This window comes from Dermochelys coriacea, chromosome 5 (genome assembly GCF_009764565.3).
Source record: "Dermochelys coriacea isolate rDerCor1 chromosome 5, rDerCor1.pri.v4, whole genome shotgun sequence".
In the NCBI taxonomy this organism is placed as follows: domain Eukaryota; kingdom Metazoa; phylum Chordata; order Testudines; family Dermochelyidae; genus Dermochelys; species Dermochelys coriacea.
The window spans coordinates 30,785,686-30,806,448 of NC_050072.1; the positions used below are offsets into that span (position 1 = coordinate 30,785,686).

At 41.8% G+C, this 20,763-nt stretch overlaps 1 protein-coding gene across 1 annotated transcript; it reads right to left on the reverse strand.

Moving 5' to 3' along the window:
* Window positions 1-450: 450 nt before the first annotated feature.
* Window positions 451-16,248, reverse strand: CCL28 (C-C motif chemokine ligand 28). Its single transcript, XM_043514482.1, has 3 exons — window positions 15,811-16,248; window positions 6,029-6,158; window positions 451-3,356 (listed from the first exon to the last, which is right to left on the reverse strand). The coding sequence occupies exons 1-3, from the start codon at window positions 15,872-15,874 to the stop codon at window positions 3,194-3,196; spliced, it is 357 nt and encodes a 118-aa protein (XP_043370417.1). The 5' UTR covers window positions 15,875-16,248; the 3' UTR covers window positions 451-3,193.
* Between the last annotated feature and the right edge of the window lie 4,515 nt (window positions 16,249-20,763).

Sequence of the window (20,763 nt, forward strand, 5' to 3'; positions counted from 1 at the left end):
CTCACCTGCCCCCAAATGCCCATGAAGCAGGAGTAGACAGGGCATATTTGGGTGAGTGGTGAGCACTCCTGGGGGCATAGAGCGGTTTCCAGGGTTGGGCAGTGCTAAGGAATGGCGCCAACGGGGCTCCCTGGGCAGTTTTCTGGCAGCTTGGGGAAACAGACCCCATGCCGGGTGTGTGCTGTGCTGGACTTCAGTTTATGCCTCACAGAGCTTCCATCCCTGCAGCGCTTCGCATGGCTGCCAGCCCAGCGTTCTCATCGCTGGTGCCAGAGGCTCGGGTGCTACAGTGAGTTAGTGCTGAGCATATGGGCTGCCCGTGCCATTTGCGGTGGTCTCAGCTATAGGTGAACATAGTCCCTACTATAACTTAAAAAGTTTCTCCAGTAAACTCAAGGTGTGTGACCATACTGGGTATCAGTACTTAAACTCAAAGAAAGGGCACAACAATACAAGTTTGCCCAGGTTGCCATCTTCCCTCAAGCCAGCCCTGTAGTTATTTATTCAAGTCATGCAATGTAATGCAAAATGTATGCAACAAATCTGCTTTAGATCACATCAGGCTCACATCTGTATAACACAATATAATTTACAACATATATGGTTATGTCATTCATATTTACAACATATCCCGTATTTGGTAGTCTCAAAATGGCATTTTAATTATATTTAGCATATACTGTACATGCTGAAAACATATTGCAAAAATAGCTTTTTCAAATCATGTACATACTATGGCTGAGGCATTTTCCCAGGCCTAGGTCTGTGTTGTGGGTTCCATTTAAAAGGGTCAGATAGGCAATTCTGAAAAACCCAGTAGGTGCCTAACTCCCATCGAAATCCTGGGAATTTAGCATCTATGTGCTTTTTAAAAAGACCATTAGGCTCCTATCTACATCTTTTAAGCACCTAAACACCTTTCAAAACCTGCCCCACAGTGACTATTTGTACCCTGGCTAAAGGTTCACTAAGCCAGAACTTTTTGTTCCTTCTGTCTTGATAAACAAAGCTCAAAGTTTGTAAGTGCCAGATCCTCACATCTGATAAGGATCCTCCAGAGGCACCTCTCCAGTGGTACAAAGGCTTTAATCGGACAGCTGAGGATTTCCCCAGCATGGTGGAATTCTCAGCTGGTGTAAAGCTGACTATGCCAACTTTACTCCACTTGCTCCCCGACCTTGGTGTAGAAGGTATCCAATGGGAAGCATTTCCAGGTGCATCAATGGTTGTAGAACAATCCTGGGCCAGTAGAACATTTTCTAGCAGGCATAGGTTAGAGCTAGGGCTGCTCTAAATAGTGCCAGAGTTGGATTCAGCCCTCATCTTCCTAGAGGACTGGAGGAAGAGTAAAGGTGGCCTAGAGTTTCCATCTGTGCTGCCCCACCTGCACTGAACTGAGGATCCAGTCCTTAGTTTTTTCTTACTTATTGCTATTTCAGGTGTGAATCAGTTTCTTCCATCATTGTGCATGTCAGCAGCTGAAGGAGCTGGGTTGTTATTTAGTGCCCCCACTAAACACAGCAGTTTTTATTTTGTTTTGGGGAGACTTGCTTGCTTCTTGTATCTACCATCCTACATGCTTTATCATGTGTTTGCAGTTATTTATACAAACAACTAAAACTACTATGTTCTTTACACAGTCCCTACCCTCAGGGAACTAACAGTCTAATTTTAGATGTGCTGCAGTGAGAACAAAAACAACTGGAGAAGAGAGAAAAGAGTTACAACACATTATGGTAATTTAGGCTTATTATAGGTATACCTTGATCAACATTGCACTTTTATGTGATTTTAAATCTCTACCTTCCTTCACTCATTATTTCTTCTCTCATATTATGTTGGGGCAGAAAGTATGTGTGACTGACATGGCTTAGTATTTGTAGGTTGTGTGGAAGTAGTAAGTCTTCATGAGGGTTTTGAATGAGGAGGGAGAGGACCTGGTGATTTGAGTCTGGGAGGCTGGTCCACGCATTAGGAGGCAGCATGGAAGATGGCAGTGGGAGGAAGGACATGTAGTGTGTAGCAAGGCTGATATCACTGGCAATACTAAAATAATGAGGTGGGACAAAAGGAACAAGATCAAAGGTGTAGGCTTTGAGGTGCAGGCCTGTGATGGCAAGGATGAGAAGTTTGGTACAGTAGGTAGGAAGGGGCTGAGGGAAGCATTTAAAGAGGGGAATAACATGATACAAACAAAGAATAATGAGACTGGACGTGATCTTTGCAGCAGAATCTTGGACCCCATAATTTTGAGCCTGAGGAGCAGGGAGGAAAATGGTTTTGCCAGCAATAATGAAGAAAGTTTAGAAGCAAAGAGAGCTTGAAAGGAAAGAGAGAGGTCATTTTTGGTCATCTTGAACTTGAATTGGTGGCAGGCCATCCAGAATATATCGTGTCAGAAAAACTGTCAGATAGAATCATAGAATATCAGGATTGGAAGGGACCTCAGGAGGTCATCTAGTCCAAGCCCCTGCTCAAAGCAGGACCAATCCCCAATTTTTGCTGCAGATCCCTAAATGGCCCCCTCAAGAATTGAACTCACAACCCTGGGTTTAGCAGACCAATGCTCAAACCACTGAATTATCCCTCCCCCGCAACTGAGAAGGAGAAGGCAGGTCACAGGAGAAGAAGTCAATTTGTGAGCCAGCAGCACAAAAATAGTAGCTGAATCTGTGCAAGCGGAGGAGAATAAGGTGTAGAGAAGATGAGGGTACCAAAGACAGGACCCTAAGATAAGCAGAGGAGGGGGAGAAACTGCCTAAGAAGATGTTAAAGCAGCAGTCAGACAGTGAGAAGGATGACTATGAAAGCCAAGGCAGGTGAGGGGATCGGAAATTAGAAGTATTGAAGAATACAGAGATATCAGAGGATGAAGCGGAGTGGAAAACACAAGATGTGGCCAGGAAGATATTATCATTCCTAATGCATCAACTTTTGCCTTTATCTGGCCAGGATGATTCCCAAAGTACAAGATCTTTTCAATATGTATATTAAAGGTGGTAAAGGATATGTATAACTGACATCTGTCACTGCTTGCTCTGGGAATTTAGACATTTGAAAAGCTATTTTTAAGCTGTAATTGCAAAATGTTGAGCAGTCATTGTATGTGAATTCCTAACCAAACATTTGTCTTTTGCAGAGACCATAATACAGCATTCACAGGTAACTCCATCCTGGGTGTTGTTTCAGCAGACTACTGTTTCACCACAATTTGATTTTTCCTTGTGGTGTTCCTTTTCTTCCCAGAATGAAGATTTCCATTTCTTCTACGATTTTTGATTCTGTTCCTTTTCATCCATTTCTTAATGGTTTTATTATGTGAGCTTACACATAACTTCTTGTGCTTTACGTAAAGGCTGCCAGAAGAAAAAGAAGTTACTTTGTCTATTGCAAAACTCAATTTTTTAAAAAAGAAGTAACTCTTAAAAGGTAAAAAGAAAAGGAGTACTTGTGGCACCTTAGAGACTAACAAATTTATTTGAGCATAAGCTTTCGTGAGCTACAGCTCACTTCATCGGATGCATGCAGTGGAAAATACAGTGGGGAGATTTATATACACAGAGAACATAAAACAATGGGTGTAACCATGCACACTGTAACCAGAGTGATCACTTAAGGTGAGCTATTACCAGCAGGAAAGCGGGGGGCCTATCACATCAGCCACACTATCAGAGGCTTGTTCACCTGCGCATCTAACAATGTGATATATGCCATCATGTGCCAGAAATGCCCCTCTGCCATGTACATTGGTCAAACCGGACAGTCTCTACGTAAAAGAATAAATGGACACAAATCAGACGTCAAGAATTATAACATTAAAAAACCAGTTGGAGAACACTTCAATCTCCCTGGTCACTCGATTACAGACCTAAAAGTGGCAATACTTCAACCAAAAAACTTCAAAAACAGACTCCAATGAGAGATAGCTGAATTAGAATTAATTTGCAAACTGGATACAATTAACTGAGGCTTGAATAGAGACTGGGAATGGATGGGTCATTACACAAAGTAAAACTATTTCCCCATGTTTATTCACTCCCCCATCCCCCACTGTTCCTCAGACGTTCTTGTCAACTGTTGGAAATGGCCCACCTTGATTATCACTACAAAAAGTCCCCATTTCCTCTCCCCCTCCCGCCCTCCTGCTGGTAATAGCTCACCTTAAGTGATCACTCTGGTTAGTGTGTATGGTAACACCCATTGTTTCATGGTCTCTACATACATAAATCTCCCCATTGTATTTTCCACTGAATGCATCCGATGAAGTGAGCTTTAGCTCACGAAAGCTGATGCTCAAATAAATTTGTTAGTGTCTAAGGTGCCACAAGTACTTCTTTTCTTTTTGCGAATACAGACTAACACGGCTGCTACTCTGAAACCTCTTAAAAGGTAACTAGCTATATTTGAAAGCAACAAAACTACTCTGATCTCAGGTTTTGGGAGACCAACTTTTGATCACCATGGTTTCTTACTTCTAAACAGAGCTACACAAATATCTGATTTTTTTTCTGTTGATTTGTTTGCTGTCAGTTCTGCAAAAATAAAAAATGTTCAGTTTGGTTTGAACCATACTCAGACATTTTTGGCTAATAGAAGAAGTCCATTTCGGGTCAAATGCAGCACTCCATTAGAGCTGAAATATTTTCTTTCTGAGCATTTGTAAAGGACTACATTTCAGGAGAATAAAGTGGTGGTGATGCCACCCTCCCATTCTAGCCCAATAGTTAGGGTCTTCATCTGGGATGTGAGAGGCTGAGGTTCAAATTTCTGCTCTAAAACTGCTTTTTGAACCAGGTCTCCCCCCTCTCAGGTGATTGACCTAACTACCAGCCTACAGAGCCATTCTCACTTCTCTCTGGTCCAATATTATTCAAGTATTTTATCACAAGTAGGACATCTTCAGTGGAGAGACTGAAAGACATCCATGCTGGAATACCCTGTATCCGGTGGGTAGGGCACTCAGCTGGGAGAGGCAGACCCAAATTCAAGTCCTTGCTTCAATGACTAGTAAATTCTTTATAAGAGGTAGAACAGCTTCAACAGCACAGATTGAGATCTACCCCAAAATAACCTGGTGGTTAGGGCAGTCACCTGGAAAGGGAGTCCTGGGTTCAAATCCCTGTTCCAGAGCACAGATTCAAAGCTGGGTCTCCCACATCCCAGGTGAGTGGACTAAAGGGATGGTGGGGGGTGCACACACCCCATTTTGTGAACTGTGCCTAAGTCCCCTTGTGAATCTAGCCCCTCCCCACCTTTTCTGGCCAAAACTATTCAGTGAATTTATATCAAATTAACAAATAGTTTTGGGTCAATCAAAACTGCATTTTTCAGTGAACAAACGATTCATCCAAAAAGTTTTGCCCATCTTTACCTTCCAAAGCAGAAGTAGCTTTATTGCATAATTACTCAGTAACTCCTGACCTGAAAAAGTACAGAACAGGAGGGAAGTGTCTTTGCTGTGGCTGAAGATAAACACAGTGCAAATTAGTGCATTGGGAATGAAGTGACACAGTCAGGGCTGTTCAAGTGTTATAATAAACAAAAGACTTACAAAGCCTAAGATGAACAGGAATGTTTCCACGATTTTTAACTTCATTTAATTTATTTGGATTTTAAGCACTCCCTTGGAATATTACTAACCAAACATTGTTATTTTGCTAATACATGACAGCAAAAAGTGAAACTGAGTAGGAATGACTATAAAAAAGAAGAAAATCTGATTTGATAAGTTTATGCTCATTTTCCATGCTGAGTGAAGTGCAAAAGCAACAAAACATTAATGGTGAAATATAAATTAGATTTTAAAAAAATAATCCAGTTTTAACAATCAAAGTTGTAATGCAGGGAAGGAAAGTTTTTAAAATATATAGGGACTGTTTCTCCACAGTTACATCGTTTTTTATGCCAAAGTAATCAAAGGAGTGATACTGGTATAAAATTGGAATAACTGACTAGAAAACCAGGCCCAATGAATTTTTAACTTTTGACAACGACTCTTTAATATATCATCACACAGAACATCACTTACATCACAGCTGGTATGTTGCACACTCCATCATCTTTCTGGATTTCAAATTTTAGAACTTTTCTTAGAAGTATTCTGGGCACAAAGTGCGATACTTCCGTGCAACAGTTAAAGGATACCGGAAATAGAGTAGCTGAAAGAATCAAAGGGAAAAAAAGTCTTCAAGATTGAAATGAATGGGACATTGTGCTGCCTATCTTGTCAAAGAGTAGTGAAAGATTGCAGTCTTTGAGATCAGTCAGTATTTCTTCCTCCTGGGGGGTCTCATCACCACCTCCACCACCACTCCTTCAGCTATAGTGTTTCTTCCAACTATCCCTGTGGATTTGTATTTAAATACTATCATCAGGAGATTTAATAAATAGCTTACTTCTGGAGGGAGAACTCTGAAAGCAATTGTGATTCTGGTAAACCAAGTGTCAGTTCTGGCCCAGACTATAGGTGTTAGCTCAGAACTGACAAATTCATTACTGGAAACCAAACCAGCTCACCTATATGTTAGTTTTGTTCAAAATAGGTATTAGTCTTATAAGAATGTATTTAGTGTTTAGATTCTATGAAATGCTTGTAAATTGTTTGCATGCACTAATCTCACTTGTTATGTCTGTATTCCATGCTACAAGGAAATACGCACATTTTGCTTTATAACTTTGAAAATATTTGCTCTGGACTTGTGAACCCAGCCACAGGAACCATCCCCCGCCCATAGAGAAGGAAGAACAAAATCAGATGGGCCATAAAGGAACATCACAATGCAAAGGATTGGTTATGGCCCTGTCACACTTTGGAAATGCTATGTGCCAGGGTGGCAAGAGCCTGAGGACTGTCTGTGACTCCATAGTAAGACTGATATAGTGGTCCAGGAGTTCACTTTTGTTACTGGGTAGGTGAAATCTAATTATAGACCATACCACCTGTTTGGATGTCCGTCCTGCTCTAGACAGTCTGACCTGAGGTAGGCACTGACTGTTGTGAGCCACTCCGTACAGTGTGACAGCAATCACTAATGACTGTTTGGGTCTGATTTTAAAACTGGTCTTGCAGAGGCAAATCAGGATCAATACTTTCAGTCTTTGAGGCTGCCCACTGCTAGTACAACTGTTTCGTGGGCTTGAAGCCCCAGGAATGAAGCTTGGCTCTCAGCTCTGGAGCTACCTTCTGCAGCTACTCTCCTTATCTCTCTGCCAACAGCTTCCCTGGCTGACAAACCATCTAAAGAGTCAGAAGAGACTTGTTGATGGGAAGGGGAAGCATGCGTTCTTCCCCCAAGAAAATATAACCTGGAGTTATGACTGAGGGGGTGCAGTACTGGGGTAAGCCTGTATGCCCCCCTCCATCCAATATTTCCCTCTCATGTGGAGATCAAGGGAGAAGGGGCATTGAAAAGTGTTCAGGGGAGTAAGAGGAGATTGGGAAACCCAGAGAGGACATGTAAAATGCCCCCATTATGGCCTGCTTGGACTTGGGGAATCTACTTCTCTTCCCCCCCACCGGGGTCCCATTTATTCAATATCATTCAGCTCCCCTCAAGATTTCTTTTGCTCACTCATAAGGTTTAGGGTCCCACAGTCCTCCTTGGAACTGTGGCTTTGAATTCTGGCCTCCCTGGCTCATAATTCACCCTTCCAGTTTAGAGATTGTACAGCCCTCCTTCCTGGGCTGCATTGATTGACTTCTTTCCTCCAGCCACCGTCTCTGACTGGGCTTGGAGCTTCCTTTTGATTCCCCTGCACAGTCATCTAGTCAGTCTCTTAATCCTTCCCAAGAGGGTCTACTATCTCCAAACAGCAGTCTGTGCTGGCTGGCAGAGTGGAGCCTTGCCCTACCAGGCCTTTAAGGAACACTGATCATGGATGGCTTTATACCTTCTGTCTCCCACACATTGACTGCTCCACAGGGCCATCTACTTCTCCCCAAGTTACTGCTTCAGTTATTTTCTGGCCTGCATCTGCCTCCCTGGACACATGGAATGGGGTAACTGGCTTCTCACATGATTGCCTCTGGCCTTAAAGGGACAAAACCCATTACAAGCGGACATAGATGGCCTTCTAGCCTCCTTCACTCCATTCTCTCCACTAGATGATCACATATCTCCCCATTCTTCTACCTGCCTACCCCCCACAACATCATCACTTACCTGGTCAGCTGTAACACCCACCCCTGTATTGCACTTTCCTATACTATGCAGCCCCTATTTAAAATCCAATAAATTCTTCTGTGAAAAGAACCTTATTATGCACCAGTTACAGTTGTTGAGGACAAAACACACCCACATAAATATAAGGCGATAACAAGCTGAGGGAAACTTCATCACCACTTTTGCAAGGAACTTCCACCTCCAAAAGGTAAACACGTGTTAAAAACAACATACGTCTAATTTATGTTACAATGCCAAACCTCTGCCCCTGTGCTTTTTCCATGAGCACACAACAGATCAAACATGAACTAGTACGGTATGTAAATATGTTAATGTTGCTGAGGTCAGAGTTAAGGTTTCACATTACAATGTGATTCAGTTGAAAGTGTTGTATATTTATCTGTTGGGGATATAATGGGAATTTTTTATGGACGTCTAGAATCTGTCAGTAAAAGTGCTCATTGAGTCTTGTTAAAATACCATAAAAAATGTCCTCAATTATTTTCTTGCTCTTTGGATGTGTGGGTGTATTTTGCCCTAAAGCAAGGATAATGATAATAAAGGTCAGATTATACCATACACTTGGACTGAGCATGCTACTACACGGAGCTGAGATTTGGCCAATGACAGTGGCTAACAAAAAGACAATGGAGGCTGCCCATCACAGGTGGCTGAGGAAGATATTACACAGTTCATGAAAAGACAAAAACAACAAATACAAGAATAAGGGAGCTGACAGCAGCAGCACCATTTCAGGGTTTTCGGGGGAGGAAACCACGGGGGGAGGAGGGCCAACTTTAACCATGATTCCAGGGGTTACTTAGGCACCTGAAAACTCTACGGTGTTTTTGTTTGTTTGGTTGGTTGGTTTTTTTGAATATAATAACTTAGAAGTTAGCTGACAGGTGCACTGTATCTAATTCCTCTAGTAAGAAAGAAAAATATATACAAACACCAAATAAAGCCACATTTTAAGTTTATATGTAAGTCTGGAAAAATCAGGAGATAATACAGCAAAATATTCCCAATCCCAAGCCTTGAGGTATCTGTTTTGGAGCCTTAATACAGAATCAGAAACACAAATTTGGTCCTTTGTACACTATCTTTAGTAGAGATAAATAAAATCTGCTTCCCCCGGCAATTACTGTTGTGTATTAAATGTCTTATGTTCCAAATTGTGAAGAGAAGAATGAGACAGCTGTCCTTGAAGCTGTAACCGTTAGTGGACATGATGGCTCTGGACCAGAAGGGTCTGTCTAAGACCCACTTAGCTGCACCTAGCTCCCCACCCTTCTTCAGCTCCCCCACCCTCAGGATCCTTGCCCCAGGGACTGTTCCCCCTCAGCTGCTCCTCTCATACACCCCTTCCCTCAGGGGACAACCCTATGCCCTCACCTCTCCCTTCTCCTGGAGATTAACTTCCCTTTCCCACCCCACTGCCCCTCCCCCAGGCTCCAACACACACCTCCCCTAGTGCTCCCCCTCTCCTTCCTACTGTCACCACGGGGAACCCTGTCCTCCTTCTGCTTCTCCTACCACCAGTGGGGACCCTCTGCTTCTTCCCCCAACTACCACCACTGGGGACCCTGTACTCTCCCCCATTCACTCCCACCACAGGGTATCATATACTCCTCCACCATCACTGGGGACCCTGTGGTCCCCCCTTCCACCCTGACTGACCCCTTCCTTGTCTGCCCCACCCTCAGAGGCCCTGCTCAGTACCCCTCCCAGGGGCTGACCCCCTTCTCTTTGCCCCAGACTAGTTAAGTTGTCTCAGCTGCTGATTGGTAAAGCCAGACAAGGGGGTGGGATGGTTGAGCTAGCACAGCAGAGGAAACTGACCGTGGGAACCATAGCCGGAGAACCCAGCTCCTGGAGGAGGGGAGCTGGCTGCACGGCGCTGCAGGTAGGAGCACTGTCTGGGGCTGGGATGTGTGCCGTGAGCAGACCTCTGGTACAAAACTCAGAGGGGGCAGATACCCACCCTCCACCCACCCTAAATAGCACTCTAGGCTAGCCCAGGAGGATGTTAGAAAATACCAAAGAAAGAAGGCTCAAGTGTTGGGCCATGTACACTGTATAGAAGATGGAAATCATACTAAGCAAGCATTGCATTGGGTGCTTGAGGGAGGAAACAGAAAGTGAGGAAGGCCAAGGAAGAACTTGCAGAAAACAGTGACAGAGGATATTGAATGCACTGGCGTCACCTGGGAAGGAATACCACAATTAGCAAGTACCACAATAATCAAAGGAGGAACTGGACTGATGCGACAGTGGTACAGGAAGAACTAAGGTCTAAAGTAAGGTAATGGTAATTAGTGCTTCTGCTGTGTGTGTGTGTGGGGGGGGGAACAGAAATTGAAAGTAACCTGTCACTTTAACACAAAACTTTATTTTGTTCCATACAAAGATGATGTTATTCCCATAACAGTTTGAAATTGATCACAAATAAAGAATAGAATTGGGATTCCCTCTACTTCAGAAAATGAGGCTATGACTTTAACAATCTGAATTGGCAAAAAGAAAAGGAGTACTTGTGGCACCTTAGAGACTAACAAATTTATTAGAGCATAAGCTTTCGTGAGCTACAGTGAGCTGTAGCTCACGAAAGCTTATGCTCTAATAAATTTGTTAGTCTCTAAGGTGCCACAAGTACTCCTTTTCTTTTTGCGAATACAGACTAACACGGCTGCTACTCTGAAACCTGTCATTATGAATTGGCAAAGGCACATTTGGTAACTAGTATCTTCCAATGTGCGACTGAGTGCTGAAACTGTTTTTCCTAAACAGGGTCAGTGAATTCTCATATTTTCCCATGTTCCTTGTCCCACTCAAGTCATTTGTTTTCCAAGCTGAGTTTCCATTGCTATTTCCATTCAAATGCTGCATTTGTTTTCAGGACAGTACTAGATCTTCTTCAAGAGGGATCCGCTTGCAGCATTCATTCAGAACTCCTCCGAGTTCGTAGGAGTGGGTGGGTGAGATTCTGTGGCCTGCGTTGTGCAGGAGGTCAGACTAGATGATCAGAATGGTCCCTTCTGACTTTAGTATCTATGAATCTATGAGTCCTTCAGGATTAAAGAGGATCATCTTCTGCAGTTAATCTGAGTGGGAATGCTGAATTGAAGATTTAGGGTTAGATCATCTGCTTCATCAGTGGAGCTATACTGACTTACGCCAGCTAAGGATCTGGCCCTTGAACTATTGGGGTCACACTGTGCTTTCTGCACCCCATGGTCCACACAGATTCAGAAGAAGCCCTAGGAGGAATTCTGATGGATTCCTCCTGATGTGGTGGGGAGGAGTATAGTGGTGCAATAGCAACACCCCCTTGAAAGGATGTAATGCACACTTCTTCCCTTCCAAGGTTTGTTTGACTGCAAGAGTAAGGAGTAAGGCCAAGATATTGTCCTCATCCCACGCCTATAGGATGGCTAGTGCCAGTGGCTGTACTAGCAGAGAGACTTGTGCCCTCTTCTTCATGCACCCAGGCAGGACCTGCCACAGACTTGACCTTAAGTGTGATTTTTGGTTCAGTCTAGTCCAATTGTTGCTAAAAGAAAACTGAAGTTTGGTCTGGCCTTTTTCATTCCTACAGGCATTTCTCCCTCCTCCCCCTACCATGTTTTGCCTGCCTTGGTTGCTGTCAGCAGCACAGACAGCAATCCATTCCATGACTGCTTCATCCAGGCCAGGATTTATACTCAGTGTGGTAACACTGCCACAAGCTGCATTCCTCAACCAGCAAGTTAGAGCTAGTGTATGTGTGGGACTAGCAGCTGCAGTGGCAAATCCCCAGCTTCTTGCCTCCTCTCTTTCACGAGAGACATCGCCCTGTTGGTGTCATTATTGACATCGCCCTGTTGGTGTCATTATTTCTACAGATATTATCCATGTTGATCCTTCCTTCTGCCTGGGAACTTTCACCAAGGAGACATCAGCTGTTTGTTAGAGGCTTTGTTCCCTTTATTTATAAAGAGCTGAAACATCCAGTCATGCAAAAGACTCCACCAGAGGGCTATACAAGAAATTCTATGTAGTTCCCCACCATACAGAGCTGCTGACTTAGGATGCCAGGCCCATGGAAGAGCAAGGAGCCCTTCAACCACATCTACATCCCAAAATTTGCTGGAAAATCACAGGGATTTTGCACCATCCGGTTCCAAAGCAATATTTCCTGGCCTTTCCCATGGCAGCAAAACCCACTGAGATGCTGTGCCATTGGCTTCAAGCCAGTCAGTACCTGTGGTCAATCTTCACCCATCTCTGATGGACGCTGAAAGCCACTGAGGGAGGTTTTCTTGTTCTGAAGTCTTGCTGGAATTACCAACTAGAATTCAGTACATTTTCCAGGGGATAAGAACAAAGGAAGAAGCAATAGCTTCCCAGCTCTGGCCACCCTCCAGCTGCTGTCAAGAAGCCACAATTCTGGGTGGGTCATGTGATGGAGGAGAAAGATAAGCACAACCGAAGGGGTGAGGGTAAAGAAGAGGGAAGAGAAAAGCATGGAGGAAACTAAACAGTAGGGCAAAATATGGAAGCAAAAGAGGAGAAAAAGAACCCACATCGCCTTCAAAATTCTGGTTGGACCCTGGCAGATCTCCCTGTGTGACTCCAGTAAAGCCATAGGAGTGGGAACCAACCCCCTCCCGCCAATTTTATCTTTAAATACATAACCCCTGATCTACCTCTTTTTGCAGATCCCACTTCTTTATGTGATTGAGCTACATTTTTCCTCAAGCAAGCATTTTCACATGTGATATGTTTTTGTTCAGCGGTCGCTTTTAAATTTTTGCTTTAGAAAAGTGATTTAATTTTTACAGTGCCCCAAATGTGCTAAAGTTCTTGCAAACACATATGTTTCAGAGTAGCAGCCATGTTAGTCTGTATTCGCAAAAAAGAAAAGGAGTACTTGTGGCACCTTAGAGACTAACAAATTTATTTGAGCATAAGCTTTCCTGAGCTACAGCTCACTTCATGGAGACCCATCCCTGCCCTGGGGAGGTTACAATCTGATCCTGAAAACAGTGACTACTGAGTATGACTTATTATGGGACAATGAGACTATAAACAGCACATTTAGTACAAGTAGGTGTTGGCATGATCTACTTGCATTACAATTAATTCAGTTAAGTGTTTGCAGGATCTGGCCCTAATTAAAAACATACAGGATCACTTAAGTAATTTCTAGTTTGAAATATAATTCTCCTCCCTTGCCCTTTCTTATACTGCCCATTCATGTTTATTACCATTTGCTTAACTTTAGTTGCTTAACTCACTCACATTGCTTTATGACTGGCAGTTTGGTGGTAAACCCTTACCACTTATTTTTAAACCTTTCCTATTTTCAATATATTTGAGGGGGTGGAGAGGTAATTCTCATTTACACTTTTTTTAATTTTTTTTCTTTTTTGTATCTTAATTAAAAATTAATTATTGTTCCAAGCCTTTACCATTCATCATGCATTTGCTAATCCTTAGCAAGTAATAGCAAACTTCTCTTCCTTTGGCTGGGGCAATACAACTAGTGTCCTAAATTGCACCCCAGAATACCCAAAAGACACAATGAGCACTTCTTCAACCTGAAATTAAATAAACCAAATCTTAATCCACTACCGTTGAAATACTTTGGAGATTCCTTATCCATTAGGCTGCCTTGATTCATGAGAATGCACAGATATTATTTTGGCCACCAGAGGGCTCTCGTATATGCCATTAAACAGAGGTCAAATATATACAAAAAGAAAAGGAGTACTCCTTTTCTTTTTGCGAATACAGACTAACACGGCTGCTACTCTGAAACCTGTCAAATATATACAGAGACCCACAACGAAAATAAATCACATAAAATTTCAGAGTAGCAGCCGATGAAGTGAGCTGTAGCTCACGAAAGCTTATGCTCAAATAAATTTGTTAGTCTCTAAGGTGCCACAAGTACTCCTTTTCTTTTTTCCCACATAAAATTGAATATTAAGAACCAGGTCTTATTCTTACATCTGTGTCACACCACTAAAGTAAATGGGGTGTAACAGAGGCAGAACTTGGCCAAAGCCCATAAAATTCCTATTGTATTCTCTAGTTCCAAAATGGGCTAGTATGTTTGCTAGACTTCATGAAAATCTGCCTTTAATTATTGTTTTGCTGTTAAATGCAGAGTGTGTTTGTCTTAGTCACCTAATTATTTGTCACATACATACTGATCCATCTGGTATACAGAATAAAAAAACAAATTTAAGAAAACTCTCTCGATGCCCTTATTTGAACACCCTACCCCCTAGCATGGAAGCACATGCATGCCCAGCAAGTACACCCACAGCTCACACAAGCCTGTGCCGTCCAACAGGTGCAAAGGCCATTTTGGCAGGGTAGAATTTAAGGCACACTTTACCCATTTGTGGCATGATCCTGCAAGGTGCTGAGGGCTTGTCTATACACAGTTAGTGCACAGCAAACCAGGGTATAAATCTGCAATGCCCTAGCTTGCTGGCCACTAACTGGCTGTGTGAGCATGCTACCATGCACTAAAAATTTTGTAGTGTGATTTGATGAACTGCTGTTTGAAACTTTACTCTCACTGAAGTCAATGGGAGTTGAAAACACTCAGTATTTCACAGGATCAGGTTCTCGGATCGCCTTCTAAATTTGGTAAAGATTTTAACATCACAGTTTAACAAGATTATTTTGTAATATAAAATTACAAGGAAAACAATAAAATATTGACTGTAAAAACTAGAAAATTCAAACAAAGTACGTGGACCCATCTCATGTATGCACCTAGCACAGCTGTCAGTAAACATGATGCAAAACGGGAGATTTAATCTATTGTGCAATTTGCTACAGTTAAAATGTGAGAAGATGTAAATCAGTTTTTCTACATTTTAGCTATAAAATCCTACTTAAACATGGCACCAATCATGCACAGTATACATGACTTTAGAGAGTGCTAGTTAAGTCTGCAAGTAAAGTCTCCTAGAGACCCTCCTGCATGTGAGTAACTTCATTCAGATGAATTGTCCCAATTGCTCCAAAGTGCTGTTAAAATGGTAACATTTATTGTGGCAAATACCTTGTTGTACTGATCCTTTCTAAAGATCTGGCATTTCCTTGTTTAAACCATTTTACAAAAAGTTTCCCAGTCTAAATATCCAACTGCCCTTGATTTGACAAATAGTAATTAGCTAAAACATTTAGAGTGAAATCCTACCCCCAATGAAGTCAAGGGGAGTTTTGTATCCAGGGGTAGCTATATTAGTCTGTATCCACAAAAACAAGAAGGAGTCCGGTGGCACCTTAAAGACTAACAGATTTATTTGAGCATAAGCTTTCGTGGGTAAAAACCTCACTTCTTCAGATGCATGAAGGGGAGTTTTGCCACTGATGTCAGTGGAATCAGGATGTCACACAAAGTTCTCCCAGTTTTCTGTACAGAAATAAAAAACCAAAAGTGATAATCTCCAATTACTCACAGTGTTATGGATCTAAAACAGCTCAAATTCCACACAGAGACACTTTGCCTTATGGTTGACTTTTTTTTGGTTTTTGTTTGTTTGTTTGTTTTTGTTTGTTTGGTTTTGGTTTTTTTGTTTTTTTTTTTTTAAGAGAAACCTATTATAAATGTAGCAAATAAATAATGTACAGGACAACTTACCCTCAGATGTTTGGACAACCACAAATGCAAGAGCAGCAAAGAGAGCGACTAGCTTCAAATCCATTCCTTCTGACTACTGCAGCACTTACTGTAACAAACCAGGTTGTAAATTACAGGAAACAAAGGTGATCCTACCTCCTGGACTGCAGTAAAAGAAACTAACTTTAAAGCCCCACCCTTCACAGATGCTGCAAGTGGGCTTGAGCCTGCAAGGTACTAAGCACTCTGGCCCGATCTAGCAAAACACTTCAACACATGCTCAACGTTTTATTGACTTTAACAGGACTTCCCACATACTTAACTTCAAGCATAGGCTTAAATACTTTACTGGATCAGACCAGAGTATTCAGAACTTTGCAGGATCAAAGCCACTTCTGTGTTCTTACTTCTCTATCTCTGTGATCGACCTGGCAGCTGCCAGTGCTTTGGCATTAAAGGTGCTAAATAGATGTGCTAAATGTAGGTTAAGAAGAACCAAAGAATTAGAGTTTATCATTGCTTTATATAATTCACATATGAGAGCCAAATTTTGTTGTCAGTAACAAACATGCAACTCCATTAAAGTAAATGGGCCAAATTCAGCTGTGACACAAACAGGAAAAACTCCAAAGAAGTCAGTGGAGTTGCACCCATGCTGAATTTGGCCCATCGACTTCCAAGAGGTTGTATGGCCATAAGTGAGAGCAGAATTGGACCGCCCCATTTCACCCTACCTCTTACTGCCTTTCTGAACTGTTAACAGCAGTAACTGAACTGGAGACCAAAGTTACACTGTAGGAGCACGTCTTCTCTGCCACCATAGAACCAGAGTATCCTGGGTGAAATTATACCTCTGACATCACTCCGTTCACATTCCCTGCATTCATATTTCTGAACCAAATATAGAATTTCCATTTGGTGGGGGAACTAGGGTGGAGGAGGAGAATATTTTGTGGCAACAATAGAATATTCAATCTGAATAGAACAAAAAGTGGGGTTTGTTTGTTTGTTGGTGAATCACTTCAAGCTAAATTGGGAGGCTAGTTGCATTCCAAATTTCTGTGGGTTGCATGAAAGAAGGCCTTTTCCTGATGCTTGCACATAGAGGAAGTATTTGCCTCAGGAAACGTGTCCTGATCTAACTTTCTACTATTTCTGGTGCACAAAACGTTCGGAAAATAATTTGAAACAGTTCATGCTTAATCACCACTTGGGCAGAATGATATTACTGCACAAGCAGAGCAGTGCTGCACCTGCTCAAGTAAAATGCTTCCTTTCCCCCTTGCAATTACAAGTTGCCTACTTACCCCTCCCTCTTAGGTCTTTCCTGAAACTTATATTGAACAAGAACAACTAAATTTAATAAGATTCTTATATGGTGCCCATCACTGGTCTACAAAAACAGGAAATCTGTGAAAAAACTGAAGAGGAAGTCTTTCCTACCTCCCTGTTAGTGCCTCTCCTCTGCTAAAATGTACCCACTTGCCAGTCTCTCTCCGGTCTTGTAATACCACCCTTCTCACCTCCCTGTGCCTCTACACCCTTGTTACTGGTGCTCTCTAGCTCACAGAATAACTAAACAGCCATGTCCTTACATAGGGTCACCCATCTTGGATCAGGATCTCAACTTTGTGGTTCAGGCCCATCTTTAACGTTAATGTAAGGATCTGCCCCAGCTGCTGTTGAAATCAATAGCAAAAGTCTGAGATCAGTGGGAGTGAAAACAGATACCTGCACAGGGGGTTGCAATGGAAGAAAGACAGTGGAGGACCACGTTCTGAACCACACAGTTCCACATAGCATGAGATCAACAGTGTTTTCTGCTCATTACCAGATATATGCACATCTCCACTGTGTTTTCAAGAATACAATTAACTGGTTTTACTTTTCTGCAGGGATATATTTTATTTCTGCTAACAAATATAACTACTGCATGCAGAATAAAACCAACTGCTTCAAAAATGTTACTATGATTTTGCACAAGTTTCACAGTAGTCATGTTCTTGCAGAATTTGCAAAGCCATTTTTTTATATTTCCAGGAGCCAAAGCAAACAAAGTGAGGTCCCTTCCAACTCTGATATTTTATGATTCTGTGAAAATGTTTACTTGCTTTAACAGCAACATACAGGAAGGGAGACAGGGCTGTTTCAAACACAGTACTTTTTAAAATCCTCTTTATAGATACTCTATTACTGAGCTTATGTTAGCAATTTTAAGTAGCGTAAAACTATTTATAGGTGGATACTAACTAGCAGATTTAAAGCCAACACAACCCTTTTTATGTCACTGAGAAATTTAAAAACAAAATCAGAACCAAGAAACAATATAATGAATGTGCAATAACACATTCTAACAACCAACTTTCACAGAAGAACATGTTAACCAACACAACCTCTTTCCAGAATTGTGCTAACCTGGTATAGTGTTGGACATTTGATTGGTCCAAAAACAACTGGTCAACTGACAGGTCAAATATTTTAAAGCACTAGTTTATTAGACTACTAACCACCATAAAAACAACAAAAAAGAGAGTCAGAGTTATGGTTTCCAATAGACTTAGCCTTTAGATAGATACGGATGCCTAATTACAAAAACCAAGTTACTTAACTGAGCTATTATAACTCAGAAAAATGAGAAACAATGAAATGAAGATCTAAAGAAAAAAAAGAGAATAATTATTACCTTTTCAGCAGTTACATTATTTTTTAAATGTGAACATTATTCAAGACTGAATAGCTACAAATGAAAATAAATTAAATTCCACTGAACTAAAACAAGCACTTAGTAACTATGAAAGAAAAAAAAATTAAAATGCATTTATGCTTGTTAGGCAGCAGGCAAACTCCTCAAGCAGCTTCTTGGCCATGCATATTTTGTTTTTGTGTTGGGTGAGGAGGTTAAATGGCTGTGACCCTGTGATATACCAGGGTATAATCCAGATTAATGAGTAGCTTTGTCACCCTTAGTCTGTAACCTTGGGTGCCCTTTACAATGCCTTGCTGCTGTAGCCTCCAGCCTGGACTGCTCACAAACAGCGCCCAGCAAGTAAGTCACTCCCAGCTGTGTCTGTGTGTGTGCTACAGCCAGCCAGCCACACCTTGGCTTTTACCAGCCTTGGTTATGCTGCAGGGTGATCCCAACAAACACCCTGTCATGGATTTTCCTCCAGAAACGTATGTCCCATACTGCCCAGCCCTCTCCTGGATAATACAAGTATACTGCGTCCATTATCTCTTTAAAGGAATGATATCACACAACTTGTTACCCCAAACAGAGTTACCCAGACACTTCAACTTGAACACACTGCATTAGATAAAACAATAAAACGAGTTTATTAATTACAAATAGAGATTTTAAGTGAATACAAGTAATGAGGCACAAAAGTCAGAAATGGTTACAAGAAAAATAAAGATAAAATGCTTACTGGTGCCTAACTTAACTCCAGTAGATTCAAAGCTAAAGTTTTCTCACCACATGCTTTCAGAAGTCTTACTGAACAAACTCTTTAGGTCAGGACCCTTCCCCCAGAGTCCAATGGATGCTTCCTTTGTCTCTTCAGGTGGAGTGAATGTTATGGCTCAGGAAAAGAAAGAGGGGTTCCTTGGTGTGTCTGTCCCTCCTTTTTATAGATTCAGTCCTCCTCTTGAAAAACATTTCCAGCTGAGACCCAGGAGACAAGAGTCTATGTGGAAGGATGTTCCACTGCTGTTTTTTTCACCTGTTTGAATTTCCTTTCTTGTCCCTTCATGTTTGATGACTCTGTTTCCTGCTTAAATGCAAATTAAGGCAAGCACACATTCCTTTGTTTAGGACAGACCTGTCTGCCAACTTCTGTTTGGGCAGAGCTGTGGGGTTTGGAACATGTGTTAATACCACCATACAGGGGAATCTTATCATTTCACAATGCTACCACACATATTTTACTGGGACAATACAGACCAGCAAATTATGAGTTTTCAAATGATACCTTACAAGGCATACTATGTACAAAGATTATTACAATATGTATAGGGTGTGAATTCTGGGATATATTCTGTAACAGAACCCTCCTCTCCTTCCACCACTCCCTTCTGAGTTAAGTTCTGTATGTTTGTCTAGTCAATTTAGATGGTAAGCTCTTCAGGGCAGGGCCATGTGTTTTAGCTTTGTTTAATGTGCTTTGTAAACCGCTATGTACATTGATGGCCTGTCTACATACATACAGTTTGTTCTGCAAGATCCCTGCCAGTCAAGATGATCGGTTTTCAATGTATTCACCTTTTTCCCAACACGTGGCATTAGCTTATAGCAAAGTGAGTGATCAAGATATTTTAGTAGGCTTGCTAAACAGAATGTACCATAAGGCAATCAAAAAGGTAGGCCACTGTCTACATCAGGGCATTCTTGTTGGAATATTTACAAATAATTGACTGTGCTCAAATACTAGGTGGTTAGTTGACATTATTTGAGTGGTCAGTTGACCAGCTTGCCAAGCCTAGGCTGGCAATGCTTTAGTTACAATTTTTACTAAGGGGATGTAAATAATCTGTTGGTATGTTGGCTTATGCTCCATACAAGGCTAAAAAAAAATCACTGAATGGCAAACAAAAAAAATCCAGCAATTGGATTCTAACCTAGTATTCATAACAATTGCCAAAGGGGTGGGGTGTGAGAGGAATGAAAAGCAAACATTTAAACTCTACATCAGTCCTTTCTGAAACTTTTAATATTGTGTGTGTGTAAATGGAGTGCTGGTGAGAAGGGCCAGATTCACAACTCTTTGGGTCTGAAGCCTTTTCTCTTTTGCGCAAAAGGTATAGCACAGAGAAAAGCAGCACAGACTTCCCCATGCTGCCACGGGCAATGTGCCTCAACTTGGAACTGCAAGAGTGAGACAGAATTATTAGCTGAGGAGTTGAACTCTCTGTGGTCTCAGGCTTCCAACAAGGATGGTAATTAGTGCCAAACAGGATGTGGACTCTTGTGTACTAGGT